Source organism: Peromyscus californicus, unplaced genomic scaffold (genome assembly GCF_007827085.1).
Source record: "Peromyscus californicus insignis strain IS unplaced genomic scaffold, ASM782708v3 Scaffold_14__1_contigs__length_90479793_seg_1, whole genome shotgun sequence".
Taxonomy (NCBI): domain Eukaryota; kingdom Metazoa; phylum Chordata; class Mammalia; order Rodentia; family Cricetidae; genus Peromyscus; species Peromyscus californicus.
In genome coordinates this window covers 7052934-7071879 of record NW_026294435.1, presented here as the reverse complement: position 1 = coordinate 7071879, position 18946 = coordinate 7052934, and the positions used below count along the sequence as shown (strand labels likewise).

General features: G+C 41.2%; 2 protein-coding genes across 13 annotated transcripts in view; one reads left to right on the top strand and one right to left on the bottom strand.

The window, feature by feature from the left end:
• Pign (phosphatidylinositol glycan anchor biosynthesis class N) overlaps positions 1–5117 on the bottom strand; it is a 177403-nt gene extending 172286 nt beyond the window's left edge. For 2 of the 5 annotated variants that reach the window (XR_008217785.1, XM_052736492.1), the window contains exon 1: positions 4944–5116. The gene's annotated coding sequence lies outside the window, so the exon portion shown is untranslated. Of the gene's footprint in view, positions 1–4943 lie in introns of all 5 variants that reach the window. The other 3 variants (XM_052736493.1, XM_052736496.1, XM_052736494.1) reach the window with 2 other exon arrangements.
• Positions 5118–5305: 188 nt separating this feature from the next.
• Positions 5306–18946, top strand: part of Relch (RAB11 binding and LisH domain, coiled-coil and HEAT repeat containing) — a 94210-nt gene continuing 80569 nt past the window's right edge. For 7 of the 8 annotated variants that reach the window (XM_052736488.1, XM_052736487.1, XM_052736491.1 and 4 more), the window contains exon 1: positions 5306–6065. In XM_052736488.1, the coding sequence (XP_052592448.1) occupies positions 5540–6065 (526 nt within the window). In that variant the 5' untranslated portion in view covers positions 5306–5539. The remainder of the gene's footprint in view (positions 6066–18946) is intronic. The other variant, XM_052736489.1, reaches the window with a different exon arrangement.

Below are 18946 nucleotides of genomic sequence, written 5' to 3'. Positions count from 1 at the left end.
GGTTAACCTAAGACCAGTGGAAAACATAGGCATTTACATTGCAATTTGTAACTGTAGCAAAATTATAGTTATGAAGTAGCAATGAAAATAATTTTATGGTTGGGGGTCACCACAACATAAGGAACTGTATTAAAGGGTCTTTGCAGCATTAGGAAGGTTGAGAATCACTGGTTCTAAGCAAATACTTGTCAACAGTTTCTTTAAAAAATTATCTTGTCACCAGGCAGTGGTGGGTCACACTTTTAATCCCACCACTCAGGAGGCAGAGGCAGGAGGATCTCTGTGAGTTTGAGGTCAGTCAGGTCTACAAAGTGAGTTCCAGGACAACCAAAGCTATGAAAAGAAACCCTGTCTTGAAAAACCAAAAGTAAATAAATAAATAAAATATATCTTTTCTCCATTTTTATGGAGGTAAACACCTCATACATTAAAAAAAGTAGATATTAACATTTAAGATGTTTTATTACATTTTTATTTGTGCTTGTGTGTGCATCTGAGTGCATGTGAATGTGTGTGTATGCACGCGCTCGCGCGCAAGCGCTCACACATTCATATGCACGAGCATGCCGTGTCACAAATGTGGAGATCAGAAGGCAACTCCAAGATCAAACACTGGTTTTCAGATTTAGTGGCAATGCCTTTACTTACTCTGCCATCTTGGTGGCCCCAGCTATTTATTTTTCCTTGAACATGTATTATCATTTCTCTTAAAAACAAACTCTTCTCATCTAGCACGTACCACTATCACATTTTGTCCTGTAAATGCATCTTTGCTATCAAATCCCAAATTGAAAAACACAGAAGTAGTTTTTTCCTCAATTTTTGACTTATCAATAGCAGCCATGTGATTAAATAAAATGTATATGTGGGGCTTTCGATTTAGCTCAGTGGTAGACTTGTGAGTTCAGTGCATAACTATCTTTGATGATTTAATGTCTGTTTTTGTCACTTCTTAATAATTCAAGGACAGCAGGAAAGGTCATCGTTTGCATCCATTACAGTTTTACGCAAAGACTCAAATGTTTGCTGGATTAAGTTTCAATACCAATATGAACAACAGCCACTAGAGGTCGCCTTGCTTCTTTGTTTGGGATTCCTGGATAAAATCTTGACGTTTCAAAGATATTTTCAAAACAAACACAAAAAAGCCCATGTTTTACGTTTAAATAATGTATTATACATGCCGTTGCAGTGACTTGAAAGTATGAATATTCACATACTATTTATTATACCCAAACACATTTATCTCAAGCAATATTGCCATGTAACATTTTTCTTTAAAGGGAATCACTTTTTATTCATATTTATTGAAAAGGAAAACTTCATTGGGATGGTTGATTATTTGGAAACCTCCAAAATAAATGCATAACTATTAAAATTCAAAGCACACATATTCACTTGTCTAGAAAAATTTAGGATTTTTACATCTGTGGGATATTTACCATCATAAACTAAAAACTAATGAAGTATTAGACACTATCATACATTAAATCAACCAAACTTTGCATTTATAATGTTATTTGTGGTTATTTAAGAGTATGACATCCTCAAATAATTTTAACACATAAATGATTAAAGTGTTTTTTTTTTTAAATCTATCTTTTGTATTTTTATTGCTAAGAGACAAACATCAATGACTATCCTTATTCAGATGTCAGCCTAAAAGGCTTTTTTCTGGGTCAGTCTTCCAATGAAGAAAGTGTAGATTATTATTTTAAGATGTGTTACATTTGTTTATACTGTGGAACATTTGTTTTAATGACTCAAAGATGTGTTACATTCTTTTATGTTGCATTTGTTTGACTCTGTGAAGCTGTGTTACACTGCCTGTCTAAAACACCTCATGATCTAATAAAGAGCTGAAAGGCCAATAGTAAGGCAGGAAAAAGGATAGGTGGGGCTGGCGGGTAGAATTAATAGAAGGAAAAATCTGGGAGAAAGAGAAGAAAGAGCAAGAAAACAAGGAGAGGAGGACAGTAGGGGCCAGCCACCCCCACACACACACACACAGCCAGTCACGGAGTAAGAGTGAAAGTAAGATAAGAAAAGAAATAAGAAAAGAAAAAAGCCTAGAGGCAAAAGGTAGATGGGGTAATTTTAAGTTAAGAAAAGCTGGCAAGAAGAAACAAGCCAAGCTAAGACCCAGCATTTATAATTAAGAATAAGCCTCTGTGTGTGATTTACTTGGGAGGTGGGTGGCAGGCCCCCAAAAGATCAAAGAGCAAAAAGGCAAAGAGAAAAGAACAAAAACAACCAACAACAAGAAAGAAATTTCCAACAACTATTAATAAATTATAAGTGGAAGTCAGAAATTCTTAATATCCCAGTGTGTTTCTTAATATCCCAGTGTGTACATCAAAGCTATTCATGCATAATCCAGAGAGGCAAAGTTAGCCTATGATAAGACTGGTCAGTTGATTTGCTAAGAAATGCAGTTAGATAAAGAAGTCTCCAGTTACAGGGCAAGAACTAGAAACAGTAACTACAGATGTGTATAACAGGTCAGCCACAGAACTTAAATATTAAACTTCGGACTCAGAGGCAAACATTTTAAATTTATTTTTGATTTGCACTTTAGAATCCAGACCCTAAACTTAAAGCTGCTGCCTCTTTTAGTCCTACTGACTTAATTGCTCTTCTAGGCTCCATTAGCCATTGGTATTTGTGTTTTAAAACCTGCTAAATGTCCTCAGTATCCAATATTCCATCAATTAATAACTGACCATTCTAACATCTGTTGCCAACCAGCTACCAGGCACCGTGACAAGAGCATTCACAATTCCATGTACTTTCATTATCCCCCAGGGCAGATAAATGGAAGCGAGGCTGAGAGAATTTAGGTTCAAACATTTTCAATGTCTCACAATAAATAATGTGTATAGGCTTTTCTATCATCTTAAGTGCAGTTCTCCTCACGAACCCTGAATGCAGCTTTCTAAACATCCTCATCACAAAGAAGGAAAAAGTGTACATAAACAATACATTTCTGCTCATGTCTTGCCCATGACATTCACTAATCCTCCATTCCAAAATTTGGTTCCATTTTTAATTTCTTTGGCAATCTCAAAGTAAGGACTGATAATCCCTTTTGCTAAGAAATGTGAAACATAATACAATATTGGCCATTTTATACTATTTTCAGGATATTGAAGATCTTTTTTTCTGATTGATCAATAAATGGTAAGAACAGTACTTACCCAAAGAACTGGAAGCTAAAGTTTTATTTAAACAACAACAAAATCCTTACTACTAACACTATGTTTCAATTATCTTACAATGTGGCAAGGTTCCTTATAGTCTTTTACACTCTGGGTTAACTTTCTCCCTGTCCCCCTGTTCCCTGTCCCCAACTGAAAACATTCATGCCGATTCCATGCTCCTCCTCCCACCTTCATATCACAATGTCACATATAACACTGTTTTAAAAGCTTCTCAGGAAATCCAAACAACAGTAATAACGACGACCCAAAAAACAAACAAAAACCTCTCAAAGCCTCGTTCAAATGCAATTTTTGTTTATTGAGACTGATTAAACTGAAATAAAAGCCTACATTTAACTTCTGGCATACTTTACATGTAAACCAATAACCAGACCTAAGGTCATATAACAATGCTCTATTTTTATATTCCACAAAGCTAAAGGAGACATGCTGTGGGATGTGCGGGATGTTAAATGCGTTTCTCTGATTGGTTAATGAATAAAACACTGATTGGCCAGTAGCCAGACAGGAAGTATAGGCGGGAGAAGCAGAGAAGAGAATTCCGGGAAGTGGAAGGCTGTGAGGCAGAGAGACGCTGCCAGCGCCGCCACCATGACAAGGTAGATGTAAGGTACCGGAAGGTCACGAGCCATGTGACAACTTATAGACTAATAGACATGGGTTAATTTAAGATAGAAGAAGTAGATAACAAGAAGCCTGCCACGACCATACAGTTTGTAAAAAATACAAGCGTCCATGTGTTTATTTTATAAATGGGCTGTCGGGACTGCCGGGGCTTGGCGAGACCCGGAGAGGAAACTCCAGCTACAGAGACACTTCAGTGCTTCACTAGAACAGAGCAGGTAGTTAGGACTGCGGCGTATTCATTTTATTGTCTGTTCAGAGCTATTTAGTAGGGAAAGAAATCTATAACCTGGGAAAAGTGGCAATCTGTGTGTAACAAAATAGAAGGTACCAGGCCTAGCAGTCTAATACTAACAGCAGGGAAACATCCCTTATCACCTCAGCCTACAATCAAGGAATATCACGAGAGATAAACGATCTTCCAAACTTAGAAGTATAGTTATATGCTAACGTTTCATGAAGGAAATCAAATCTCTCTACAGCGTGCAATGTTTTAAATCGTTAAGCTCCACAATCAAAAACTTTGATTCTAGCCTAAATGAAATCAGAAAAATTTCAGGGAATTGTGGGAAGAATGATTTTGGACAAAAGATGGGTGATGCTGGTGCCACTAGATGTGTCCTACTGGAATGGGCTTGACCAGGTCATCGAAGCTGCCCAGACTAAAGTTTACAAACTCCTACTGTGAGACAGCGCTTTACAGTTTGGAATTTTATGTACTTATGTATGTTAGCTCCAAGGGTTTACAGAGCACTTAGTTGATCATCCAAGTCCAGGCAGTTCACAGATGAGTGCAAAGGCAACTCCAAACTCAAGTGCTGCAATTTCCGCCTAGGCTCTATCTGCACCCTGCAGCTTGCTAGGTCTAACTCTGGGGACCGAGGGGACGCCCTCCCTTAACCGCAAGGACTCCGTGCAGTCGCTAGACCTCCAATAGGGAAGGGTGAAGCAGGCAGATTCTGAGTACTGTACACCGCACTTGCCGTCTGGGCGAAGACAGCAAACAGCGGCCAAACCTGAAGCGTGAAGGGAGCTGCAGGCACGCTGCCTCCGGGCTGGCTCGGCCACACCTCAAGTGCAAGGGTCCCGGGACTTTACCTGGGGCTTGTCCGGCTCAGGCCCGGGCTCGGGGACGGGGCTTTCTCAGCACGAAGGCAGGACCCAAGGCCACGAAAGGTCCCTCAGCCCTCTCAAAGCACAGCCAACCCGCAGCCCTCAGTCACCTCCGCCTCGGCCCCTCAAGGGAACGCCCCCAACCTGCCCAGGCCTCCGCTGCTCTCGCGATAACTCTCTGGCCTGCCCCAGGAACTCCAGCCAATCCGCGAAGGGTTGTGGGCGTGGCTTTACGTTTGAGTCTAGAGCGGGTCCTTCAATCTTCGGACTCCTGGGCCTAAAGTGGGTGGGGCTGAGGCGGGGACGGGGCGGAGCAAGGACGGGACACAAACCAGTTCTCGCGAGACTAGAGACCAGGAAGACGCCTGCAGAGCCGGCTGCTGGTGCAGCGGCGGCTGAGGCTGCAGGGGCTGCTGCATCCCGGCCGTCTGCCTCCCAGTCCCGCCTGGCCTCTGGGGGAGAAGGGACGCAGTCCCCGCCCGGGCTGTCCAGGTGCTCCGTGGCTCCCGGGACGTAGCGGGGATTCAGGTTGCGGCCTGTCAGGCCAGGCAGGGAAGCACCCACACTCCTGACAGAGTAAGATGGCGGCGATGGCACCCGGAGGTGGAGGCAGTGGTGGCGGCGTAAATCCATTCCTCAGCGATTCCGATGAGGACGACGACGAGGTAGCGGCGACCGAGGAGCGGCGGGCGGGACTTCGGCTGGGTGCTGGGGTCGGCCTAGATCCTGGCTCTGCGGGCTCGCTGTCGCCGCAGGACCCCGTGGCCCTGGGGAGCGGCGCGCGACCAGGGCTCCCTGTGGAGGCGGCCGCCACTCCGGCGGCCTTGGGGGGCAGCGGGGAGACCCCTGCCCGATTGTCCATCGATGCCATCGCCGCCCAGCTGTTGCGCGATCAATACTTGCTGACTGCCTTGGAGCTGCACACTGAGCTGTTGGAGAGCGGCCGCGAACTACCGCGGCTGCGCGATTACTTTTCCAATCCTGGCAACTTCGAGAGGCAGAGTGGGACCCCACCAGGGATGGGGGCGCCTGGGATCCCTGGAGCATCCGGCGTTGGAGGCGCTGGAGGTCGGGAACCGAGTACGACGTCGGGCGGAGGGCAGCTCAGTAAGTAGGCGCAGCCTGTCACACCTGCAGATATGGGATTAAGAGTTACTGTGCTGTTGAGGGGTACTTGTGGGCGTGTTCTGAGTCTAAGGTCGTTTTGAGAAGCGTATTGAGCGAGGTGGGAGGTGTCCTGCGTAGTGGAAGCAAAAAGATCCCTCTGTAGCTGTTCTTTGTATGGGCAGGTGTTAGCACTGCTGCTGGCCCCCCTGTTGGTATTGGGACCTATAACATCAAGAGTTTCCAGTTTATTGGCTATTCTGGCACTCTAGAAAGCTTCCTTATTACTTGGACATTTTGCTCTAGGTACTTTTCCTTTCTTCTACAGTCTCTTGAATCACACTACCAGGAAATAATGTTTCTTAGTAATTCTTTGATTCACTCAAGAACAGAGAAAGAACAGAATAGGAAACATCAGTGCTCTCTACTAAAGCTGGATGCACTGAAGACCTTTTGTCTTTGAGAGACTTAACTCAAAAATTGGTTTTTCTGTTATTTTATATAATCTATGTTAATAAGAAGGAGGAAATGGATTTTTCTGCTTCATAGGATGTGTCTGTTAAATATCAACATAATTTAATTTCCCTACCCCAATTTACAGGAAAGTTATGGAACAACTAAGGATTTTCTGTCACCTTTTTTTTTCACCATAGCACCACTGTGTAGGCTTTTTTTCTCTGAATAAGCTAGTGATCTATGTATTTTTCTTGCTGCATAATTTTTAGCAGCAGAGTAATCACTGATATAATCATTATTTTTATATATAAGGTTTATATGAGGATTCTCAATGTTCTTTTTGAGAGGCATCAAATTTTTCACACACTGATGCTAATACTTTGGTAAGGCTAACTGGAATTTACTAACAGATAAGCCCAATTGATTTCTCTTAGTGTCTGTAGTTTTGAATGATTCCGGAGATATAAATTGCTAAAGTTTGATGTAGTAGAACTGGGAAGAGTGCATTTTCTATCAGGGTAAATCCGAAGCACATTTCCTTCTTTCATAACTGTCTAAATTACCTAATGATTGTCACCTGGCAAACTCCCTCATCAAGACCCAGGCCAAATGTCACTTTTATAGTTCTTTATGTGTATCCCAGGTTTAGTGAGTTTTAACCTACATCATAGCCTTTAGCTCTTTTGTATTTGGTTTGATGGCAGTAATGATTTAATATAGTCATTTCACATGTTAGTTTGGAGCTCCTGCCTCTTTTCCCAGGACTGAGGATTAAACCTAGGGCCCTGCATCTGATAGACAATCTCCCTACTTTTGTGTGTGCATGCATGCATGTGTGTATGAACGAGAGGATGACTACTGGTTGGAAGATTTGGACTTTTCATATTTTACCTTTTAAGTGGTAGATCTAGGATTTGAACTCAGATCTCTATCTATCTTAACATTCTACCATAGCTACTGTATTTTAAGATACAACTCAGCAAAAGTTTCAGTATATCATCAAGCAAAGTATCTAATAATTCAGCATATGTCTTCACTCAAAATGACCAATCAACGTAGAAGGCAAGCAAGGTGATACAAAATTGATTAAAAAAAAAATGAACTGAGAAAGCAATAGCACCGTATTGAGGGGGAGATGAATGATCTGTCAGGAGCATCACTGCATTTCATCAAGGTAACTGCACTGCAAAGCATTAAACTCAAAGTCAGGACAGTTACACAGTTCGTGTGATTGTAAGCTATAAAGGATAGTTGATTTAGTCTCCAAGAGAACTAAGCACATTTTTAATAGAATATTTTTTTATTCTTTTATTCTTTCAGAATTTCATACAATATATTTTGATCATATCCATCTTCCATTCCTCCCCCCAACTCCTCACCCAACCAACTTCACATTACCCTCCTCTCTTTTTAAATAACCCACCAAGTCTTTTGTGCTGCCCATAAACTCATGGGTGTGAGCCCCTTCACTGGAACATGGTTGCCCTACCACGGGCCATACCCTTAAAAAACTGACCCTCCCCGAAAAGCCATCAACTGTCTCTGGCTCCCCAGGTAGTTGTGTGAACTTGTGAACCCCTCCCTACTCCTTGTTGGAATGTTGATTGACTTGCTCTTGTGCAGGTCTTGTTCAGGGCCTCCACAGCCACTATGAGTTCATTGGGCTGGGTCCTGATGAGGAAGTTTGTCAGGTGACAATTAGCTATCATTAGTCCTGTCATATCCAAAAGACAGTTTTTTTCCAGTCCTCCCCAACCTCTGGCTCTTAGGGTCTTTCTACCCCTTCTTTTGCAACAGTCCCTTGAGGCTTGGGGGTGTATAATATAGATATCTCATATTTATATTTGTGGTGGAGCACTCTGCTGGCATTCTCTGATCAGTTGTGAGTTTCTACTTAACTACCAGCCAGATCCAAGCACATTTATCAACTGTTCTGAATCAAATCATCTAACAAGGCCAGATTAGCTTGTATGATTGATTTCAGTCAAGCTTAGTTGCATGATTGCATGTGATTTTCCTGGTGATAAAACATGGCTCAGCCTCAGGGAGAATAAAACAAAGTTGTAAGCATGGGTGTAGCTTTCCAGATTGTCTCACCCATTTCAAAAATTACAAGTCAGTTTGTTTTTAAAACCTGCTAGTCCTGTTGTGGAGGTATAAGATTGCTCAAAGTAATGTCATCAGATTTTTTCTGTTTTTTCTGCCGTCTCTCAGTTCTGTATTTGTGTGCTGCCTTACTTTCAGCTTGCATCTGAACCACCAGTTTTACCCTTACTTTGTGGCTTGATCTCATCCTCTATCTCTATTCTTACTTGAATTTTTTTTCCACTTTACTATTACTAGCTACTGTTGTTAACACAGATTTACATTTCCTTGCACTGGAATACAAATGTAAAGTAAATAATCCTGTGCACCATGTATGAAATGAAGCCAGTGTTGGTGTGCGTGCCTTAATCCCAGCACTCAGAAGGCAGTGGTAGGTGGATCTCTTGAGTTCAAGGCCAGTCTAGTCTACAGAGTGAGTTTTAAGACAGTCAGGGATACACAGAAAAACCCTGTGTCAAACAAAACAGAACAGAACAACAACAACAAAAAAAGTATGAAATGAATAGAATAAAGTAGAGAGGAAAAGCATATAAACATCATAGTTGTTAAGAGAACATGTTAAGGGAACACAAATAAAAGGGCACTTGTGGAACTTTCAAGAAGAGATGGAGGAATGCAGAGGATATGAAAACCTCAATGCAAGGTAATTAACATTTTTGCTTTTCTTATTTAATGTATATGTGTGTGTATCCACAAGCAGAGACCAGAGGACAACTATGCAGAGTTAGTTTTCTCTTTCTACTTCTCCATGAGTCCAAGTGATAGAACTCAGGTAGTCAAGCCTGGTAGGAAGTACCTTTACCCACTTAAGGCAGTTCACTGTCCCTTTCTCTTAACTTTTTAAAATTAGCATGCAAAGTAGTAGGTGTCATTATGGCATCTCATACATCCATACCTCTACCTTATTCATCCCCTCTTCCTCACTGCTGTTCCTTCCCTCCCTCTGAATTGTCCCCTCTTACACTTTTATGTCACATGTATTCCATTACTCATCCTCCACCACTGCACTTCTTTATAATTCCCCCCTATCACGGTCCGCTTTCTACTTTTACTTTTTTACACACATACAACCCATATGTACACATAGGAAATTAAATCTAAGGCCATGTATGAGAGAAAACATGTTATTTGTCTTTCTGAGTCAGGATTATTTTACTTAACATAATGATCTCCAGTTCATCCAGTTTCTTGAAGATACCATGATTTTATTTTTCTTCCAGAAAAATTCTGTTGTGTGTGTTTGGGCATATAGGCTGTGTGTGTGTGTGTGTGTGTGTGTGTGTGTGTGTGTGTGTGTGTGTGTGTTATGAATAGTACACAAATAGCTGTGACTGTGCAAGGATCTCTATGGTGTACTGACAATAGTTCAGGTATATATACCCACAAATGGTACAGCTGGGTCGTCATATGATATGCCTGTTGTTAGATTTTGAAGAGCTTCCACACTGCCTTCCTTAATGGCTGTATGAGCTTACATTCCCACCAAGGCATCCTCTTTCCCCGCATCCTCACCGTCCACTGTTGTCTTGATGGTAAGCATTTTTTAAATTTTTTTCTTTTAAATTTATTTATTTTGTGTGAATGAGTGTGTTCTGTCTGCATGTATGCTGTGCACCATGTGTATGCTTGGTACCTGTAAGGGTTTGGAGAGGTTGTCAGACACCTGCAATTTGAGTTAGAGATGGTTGTGAGCCACCATGTGGATGCTGGGAACTAAACTTATGTCCTCTGCAAGATCAACAGGAACCCTTAACCACTGAACCATCTCTCTAGCCCTAGTCATAACAATTCTAAGACAAAATAGAGTCTCAAAGCAGTTTTATTTTTTATTTCCTTTATGACTAAAGATGATGAGCATATTTTCAAATATTTACTGGTCACTTTTTTTGAGAACTATGTATCTGATTCATTAGCCCATTTGTTGATTTGATGGATTATTTGTTTGGTATTTAAGTTTTAGAGTTCTTTATTCTAGGTATTAGTCCTCTGTCCTATGCATGGCTCTTTCTTGATTTCTTTTTTAATTTCATTTTAAATCAATTGGGCTACAGACTGGTACATACTAATTCCATTTTAAGTTTGCTTCATGTTGGTGTGTACATATATGACTTAGTTGTAATGGCTTATGAGCTTATTTAAAGCAAAGAGCAATTCTTGATGAATCTTATGTTTCACTCTTCTCCCTCTCCTCTACCCTCAGTACTCAGTGGATAATCTAGGACCCCACACATGCTACACAAGGTCTGCCACAGAGTTACGTTCTCCAGCCTTCCTTCCTTTCCTTGCTTCCTGCTTCCTTCCTTGCTTTTGTTGTTGTTGTTGTTGTCGTTAAAGACAGGATCTTTCTGGGTTGCCAAGCAGCCACTGAACTCTGTGTATAGCAGAGGCACACCTTGAATTCTTCTTGGCCCAGCTTTCAGCCATAAGTACAAAGCTGATCTAGCTGACTGTCTAGTTAGCTATTCAAAATTACTTTGTCCAAAACAATTCTTTCCAACCCTCTTATAATTAGCAAAAGTTTGCATTACAGGGGAAAATAACAACCCCTTTTAGAATTTGCCCCCAAATTTTTGTCTAGTATATGATAAAATTTGACTTTAAAATAACTCTATCAGTAAAGTTACTCGTCTAATTTTGCATCTTTCTGCCTTTTCAGCCGTGCTTTGTGTAAGTAAAGCCTTAATCTTTAATCCCATTTCCTCAGTGTCTAATATATTCCTACACTGGTTCTCAATGCCTTTTGCAGACACATTCACATAATCACATTCTTCTGAAAGGAAGTCCCTACTTGTTCCTTTCCTGAAGTCTCTCCAGCCCATAGTGATTTGAAGTCCTCTGAACATCATAACCACAGTACATGTTCATCAAATGTACATGTAAATAAAATTACTTTTACATGTAATTTATAGGCTCACTCTGCATATCTTATATTCAACCTGTCTATAATAGATTTAGTTCTCAGCCTTGATAAAGTTAAGAACAGGTTTGCTGCTTTTCCAGCTATGGTGCCTCATCATTAGTTGCTCAGCTATAAAGTAAATTATTAAAAAGTTACACAGCAGACGTACTGGTCTATGAAGAACTGCTTTGTGCCTACAGTATTGCTTTTTAGCATGTAGTAATTCTGTGATGTTTTGTTTTATTTTGTTTTTGCATAGATTGTCTAGTCAGGGTTTGAAGTCCTGGGTTCAAATGATTCCCCTACCTTAGCTTCCCAAGTAGCTAGAATGGCAAGTGTATGTTATATGCTATATCTGGTTGCCTTCTTTTTTAGTAAAAGGTTAATTTTTCCAAAATTTCCTTCAAGTATTAGACCATTTGGAATATAACAGGCATTTGCTTATCCCAAAAATGAACTGTGTCTGATTAATATCCCTGATCATGTTTTGCTGTTGCACAGTCCAAAAGCCATGCTAGTCACATAGAACTGCAGAAATTGATTAAAAGTTGCTTTTAAAATATTGCAGCTAAAAAAAAAAAAAAATATTGCAGCTAAATCCAAAGAACCATACTTACCTTGGACCTACAATATAGCCTAATTATTAGTCTTCAAATATAAAATACATTACTTAAAAAGTCTGTTGCAGTTTAGTCAAAATTAACATTACTTTTTCCATAAAAAAATATTTTATGACAAGATGGAATAAAATTTAATGAGTTGGAATATTTTTAATTAATTTTTATGTACATGGATGTTTTGCCTGAATGAATGTCTGGGCATCACATGTATGCCTGGTGCCCCACAGAGGTCAGAAACCATCAGATCTCCCAGAACTGGAGTTATAGGCAGTTGTAAACCACCATGTGGAAATCAAATCTAGGTCCTCTGTAGAAGCAGGAAGTTCTCTTAACCACTGAGCCATCTTCTCAGCACTAATATTTTCAGCACTAATATTTTTCTTCTATGACATTATAATCATTATTTTTAAAGACATCACTTTAAGAATGATAAGCAGCACTGGTTACCATGCAGAAAGGTCACAAGGCACGAGCCACAACAAAACTCAGTATCAGAGCTTTATTAGGAGGAGGGAGGCAGGGGGACAAAAGAACCAGGTCTGGGAAAGGAGCACATGCAGAGAGCAGAGAGAGAGGAGATAGAGATAATGGGGGCCAGGAGAGAACAGAAGGGAGGGGGGGTTCCATGTCCGACATGCGCAAGCATGCTTATGGAGCTATGCCACACATGCCCTGATTGTGTGACCATGCTGCGCACACATAATCACCAGTGTACACTGATGACATAAGACGCAAGACCCCTTGCTTAGCTCCTGAACTGCACATGTGTGATCATGCAACTGGAGTGGGGGCAGAATCTCAACATTCCAGACTTTTTGCCTATTTTTAAAAAGTGGGTGCACAGGAATAGGGACGTTGTTTCTCCCAGAAAAACTGCTTCCAGCTGACTTGATGGGCATTGGTTGACTCTTGGGTGGGTAGGAAACGGGGCTTCTGAGGTAGACAGGCATCCTGGGATGGTGGACTGTGGTCTGCTGCCTTGGAGCTGTCCATTTTTCTTGGCTTGGCATTCTGGCTGCTTTTGTGTCTGACAGGATGCTGGAGAGACATAGAAAAGCTTAGAAGAAAGAATTTTATTTTTATTTTTTCCTTTGAGGAGTTCCCAGGGTGATAGAGGGGGTCCCGACACCAGGAAGGTTTGGGTGTGGCACTTATCTTGAAGTAGATCCAACCTGTTGGATGGGTTTAAGCTGGTTTCTGGAGCTTAGGAAAAATTTTGAAAATATTAAGAAGCAACCATGAGAAAATTAAAGTCTTGGGCTAGTGACCATTGCAGTTTTTAGTACTCTGCTGGTTAATGTTAATGAGAGAGAGGGGCGGGGTTTGGGGGTGGGGGTGGGGGGAAATGGAACATGTTCTTAATTTTTACCTGATACAAGCTTTATCAGAGACAGATTATTTTAAGGCACCTGTTTCCTTTATTAGTTTAGCATTCAGGAGACACAGGTGATCAATTGCTGAGAGCATTTAACAGTAATAGATGGTTAAAGTCTTTTTTTTTTTTTTTTTTTTTTTTTTTCCTGCAGAGCCCTTTTGGTCTGGGGGTGTAAATACCTTTTAACTGTTACTCTTTCTTTACCACCTGGATATGTATTTATTTGACGGTCCTTGGATTCTGGCTCTATGGTGATCCTATAACAATTAGCTGAGTAGTTAATTAGAAGAGGGAACCAGGAAGAGAAAAGCTTGTGGGGGGGAGACCTCATTCTTCTGGAATTGGTGACAAGGCAGAGGATCCTGACAAGGCAGAGGATTCTGATGTCCTCTGGAACTTGAGAGAGCAAGCCAGGCCCTGTCTGTGTCATTGTGCATGGGAACCACTGCTGACCAGTCTGGAGGGAGCAAATAAAATGAAAGCTCCTACCTTAGCTGGAAAATCTTTTCCCATTAAGTAACCCTGAAAGTACAATTAAGTCTGGTGAGGTGGGTAAGGCTGTCCCCCTACCCCAAAACTCCAAAACTCCCTCAGGACTGATTTAAGTGGCTCAATGTCCCACAGGAAGGAAACAGATCACCTCCATGCTGCATTCTGGGTTCCCTGGGAGCCTATGGCCAAGCCTAGGAGGTCTAAATTTGTCCCCATGCTACTTGGTGCCCAGGGGCAGTTAGCTGACCAGTTATCTCTCTAGGTGGCACAGGGACCTGGCGGCTTTTGGGAGCCAGTCGGATAGCATGTGCCAGCATTTGGCAGTTTTGTTCATGGCTTTCTCATTTCTCCCATGGTACACCTTAAAATGCCACAGCTGAAACTTCCGCCTGTGGGGTCAGGAGCTTTGCTCTCCAGATACTTAAGTCCTTATGTCAGGGAAGTCTGGGAGACAAGAGATGGATTTTATTCCATGTCTTGAATTTTTTTTTTTTTAATAGTTTGCTGGCTTGAGGACAGCTTTAGAAACACACGCTAGGAGGCAGGCTATAAACTGATCTCTGGCTAAAGAGCCATCCGGATTATTGTAATCTCAGTGTGGGTCCTGATCATAAATTTATTTGCATGCATCCTAGCCTGCTTCCAGACCTGTCCATGCTTAGCAGCCCGCTTGGTACTGGAGAACAGAGCGGAGAAGAGGTAAGATAAGGTTCTTTGGAGTCAGAGATTCCTTAGGTTCAGGAATGCAAGTGGGCAGGAGAGAAAGACTCAGAAAGGGAGGGTTCAGAGTTTAGGTAAAAGTGTGGGGATAAGGTAACTCTTTTCATTTGCCTATTCACTGGCAGAAGTTAGATAATTCCCGTGAAATATCGGGGTTGAAGCAGCCGTTACACAGCCAAATTTACTGTTATCTGGGGATATTTTAAGACATTTGTGAGAGGAGGAATGGAACCATGAGAAGGAAGCCCCCGTGTCCCGTGGCCTCAGCTGAGAGAGAAAAAATAAAGAATTAAAATAATGAGATCTCCAGGCTCGCTCCTATTTCAAGTGTCCTTGAGAATAGGCAGTCTGTGGACTGGCATTAACAGCACAAATTACCCAAACTGCTGACACATAACGGTAAGGACTGGGCCTACATACCAGGGGACTCCCTGGGAGTCCAGACAGCATTCAATACTTCATCAAGAGAGAATGTGTTGTGGTTCGCAGCCAAGGACCCCTAGGGGTCCAGTGTGAGGAATATATCTCAGGCTACAGTCACGGAAAATGGCAGGTGATCAGAAAGGGTTAAACTCACCAATCTGGTTGGTGGGTGTGGTGTGCGGAGTGGTCCCACGGCTGGGCAAATGAAAAAAGAGGAGCAGGCAGTCTCAGGTCCAATAAACCGCGGTACAGGATTCCTGATGCAGAGTGACGGAAGAGCCTGTCTCAGCACACACTGATGTAAGAAGCAAGACCACTGCCTAGCTCCTAACTGCTCGTGTGCGGTCATGCAGCTGGAGCAGGGGCAGAATCCCAACACATCACAGGAATTTTTTCCTATAAAATTACTGGCTTGGAACTTTAAGAAAAAATAAGGGACTAGATTTATAACTTGGAGCTGAAACAGTTGTCTAGCAAGCATGTGTGAGACCCTGGGTTTGATGCCAGCACTATTCATCTCCCCTAAAAAGAAAGAAAAAAGAAAAAAAATTTACTTATATATAGGTAAGTTCTTTAAAACTTAAAAAGAATAATACTACCAGGATAGTTAGTAAAAGAATAATGATTGTACCATGACTAAAGAGGTTTTAAGTCTAGGCATTAATGTATGTCTAAAACTATTAGGAGGACTTAGTAAAGTATTAAAAGATGAGTACTTTACATAAAATCTGTTTACCTGAAGCTGGGATGTTGGAACCCATGCTTGTACCAGCATCCATAAAGCTGAGACTGGAGGAAGACTTGAGAGCTTAAGGCCAGCCTGGACTTCATTGGAAAACTCTGTCTTAAACCAAAAAGAAAGTTATGTGAAATCAACAGTCAGCATAATTCTACCATTCCTTTAAAGTCAGGTGGGAAACAGAATTCTGACATCCTAACACCAGAATATTGGTCAGTAAAGATCTTCCTTGTGTTCATGCTTTTCATGCACAAGTTGGAGACATTGCTGTGATAAAATACCCTGACAAAAAAGAAACTTAAGGAAAAGGGTTTATTTTGACTTATACTTTTAGGGTATGGTTGGTTCATCGTAGCGGGAGCTTAAGGCAGCTGGTCACATTATTCAGAAAGCAAGGGGCAGTGGACGCTCATGTTTAGCTCACTTTCTCCTTTTTATGCAGTTCAGGATCCTAGCCCAGAGAATGGTGCTACTCACAGTGAGTGAATCTTCCAACTTCGTTTAACCCCATCATGATAATCCTGTACAGACATTCACAGAGACTGGTCTCCCAAGTGATTCTAGATCCCATCCAGTGGCTAATTAATTTGCGTGTTGCAAGCAGTATACTTTTCCCTGAAATTTAACACGTTTAGAGTATTCATTAGAAGTCAGTATTTTATTTTTTTTAAAGATTTATTTATTTATTATGTATACAGTACTGTGTCTGCATGGCCAGAAAAGGGCATCAGATCTCATTACAGATAGTTGTGAGCCACAATGTGGTTGCTGGGAATTGAACTCAGAACCTCTGGAAGAACAGCCAGTGCTCTTAACCTCTGAGCCATCTCTCCAGCCCCAGAAGTCAGTACTTTAAAATGGAATTTCTACCTTCTGAACTAAAACTTAGTAAGCTTTATAAATCTTAAGAGTACAGTTTGATTTTTTTTATTGAAAATTTTTTCATGCAATATATTTTGATGTTTTTCACCCTCTCCCAATTCTTTCTAGGTCCTCCCCACCTCCCTACACACCCAACTTTATGTTCTCGCTCTAAAAAAAAAAATACAGAAAGAAAAGAAATACACACACACACACACACACACACACACACACACACACACACAGAAATATTTAAGTCAAAAATCAGTAAGACAAAATATACCATTGAGTTTGTTTTGTGTTGATCAACTACTTCTGGGCATGGGGCCTACCCTGAAGTATGAGCAATATACCCAGTGAGATTCCATTGGAGGAAACTAATTTTTCCTTTGCTTGTGGATATCAATTGCAGATAGATTCTTGGTTAGATGTTGGACCTTATGTTCATATCCCCCTCTTAGCGCTTGAACCTGTGGAGACTTTGGCACCCTACCCTGCCCTCTGTAAGTTCATATGTGCATCAATCCTGTTGTATCTGGATGTCAGTTTCCTTGGAGCCATCCACCATCCCTGGCTCTTGTATGTCTTTGCATGTCCTCTTCCACATAGCTCCCTGATCCTTGAAGGGTTTGAAGTAGGCATCCTATTTAGGGCTGAGTGGTCCAGATACTCTCACTGAACATTTCCCAGTTGTAGATCTCTGTGTTAGTACCAATCTATTGCAGAAGGCTTATCTGGTGATAGATGAGGAAGAAACTGACCTGTAGGTAGGTATAGCAGAATGTCATTAGGAATCATTTTATTGCTCTGTTCTTTTGATAGAATAATATAGTAGGTTCCCCCCAGGCCCATGATCTATCTAGTCTGAGGCTCTTGGCCACTTTAGCATTCTTAGGCATGAGTTCCCTCTTGTAGAGTGGGCCTTAAATCCAATCAGGTAATGGTTACTCTCAAAACAATTGTGCCACTGTTGCACTCTTGCAGGCAGTTCATACTGTAAGTTATAATGCTTATAGCTGGGTGATATTGATGATTATTTTTCTTCTATGGTATTATGTAGAGTGCCTTCCAGTACCATGAATGATTGTCAGTAAGAAGAAACTTCTAGTTAGTCACCAGCTTGACTTCTCTGTGTTCAATGAGACATGTAAGTGTTGTCTTCAGCATTAGGCCCTTACCGTCAGGTTGTGGAATAGTCTAGTGTTCGGATGTTTCCATGGGGCTACTTTGGCCAATAATTCAATAATACATAGCTCATTGCTGGCACTGGAGGTTTTACTTGGTGGCATATGATGTCTAGTTGAGACACTGTTTTCCCTATTATTTGGTGACTCCATTTAGATTTCTTTCGTGTGTGTGTGTGTGTGTGTGTGTGTGTGTGTGTGTGTGTATGTGCGCGCGCGCGCGTGTGCACATGCATAGTAGTTGGTAAGTGTCCATATGGTTTTTCAAATGCCCTTTAGTATTAGTTGTTCCTTTCCATATTCACCCTTTACCCTCTTCTCTCATACCCTTCCCTATTTCCTATTCTGTCTTCCCCTTTGTCTCTCCATAACAATATATTCCATTTCCCTTTCTTTAGGAGATCCTAGTCACTTACTAGGAACCTAACTTCTGTGTTTATTTGGATTGTATCACACATATTAAAAGCTAACAACCAAAAAAAAGCTAACAACCACATATAAAAAAATATGCAATATTTGCCTTTTTGGGTCTGGGTTACCACACTCAGGATGATTTTTTTTTTCCTAGCTCCATCCATTTACCTACAAATTCCATTTTTCTTAACAACTGAATAACATTCCATTGTGTAAATATACCACATTTTCATAATCCATTCATCTATTGATAGACATCTAGGCTGTTCCCAATTTCAAGCAATTATTAATAGAGCAGCAATGAACATGGATGAGCAGGTGTCTCTGTAATAGGATGTAGAGTTCTTTGGGTGTATGCCCAAGAGTAGTATAGATGGATTTTGTGGTAGATTGAGTCACAGCTTCCTGAGGAACTGCCACACTGATTTCCATTATAGCTGTACCAGTTTGCACTCCCACCAGCAAAGAATAAGTGTTCCTCTTTTCCTGCATCCTTGCCAGCATATGCTGTCATTTGTTTTATTGATCTTGGTCATTCTGACTGGAATAAGATGAAATCTCAAAGTAGTGGTTTTTTAGTTTTTAGGTTTTTGGT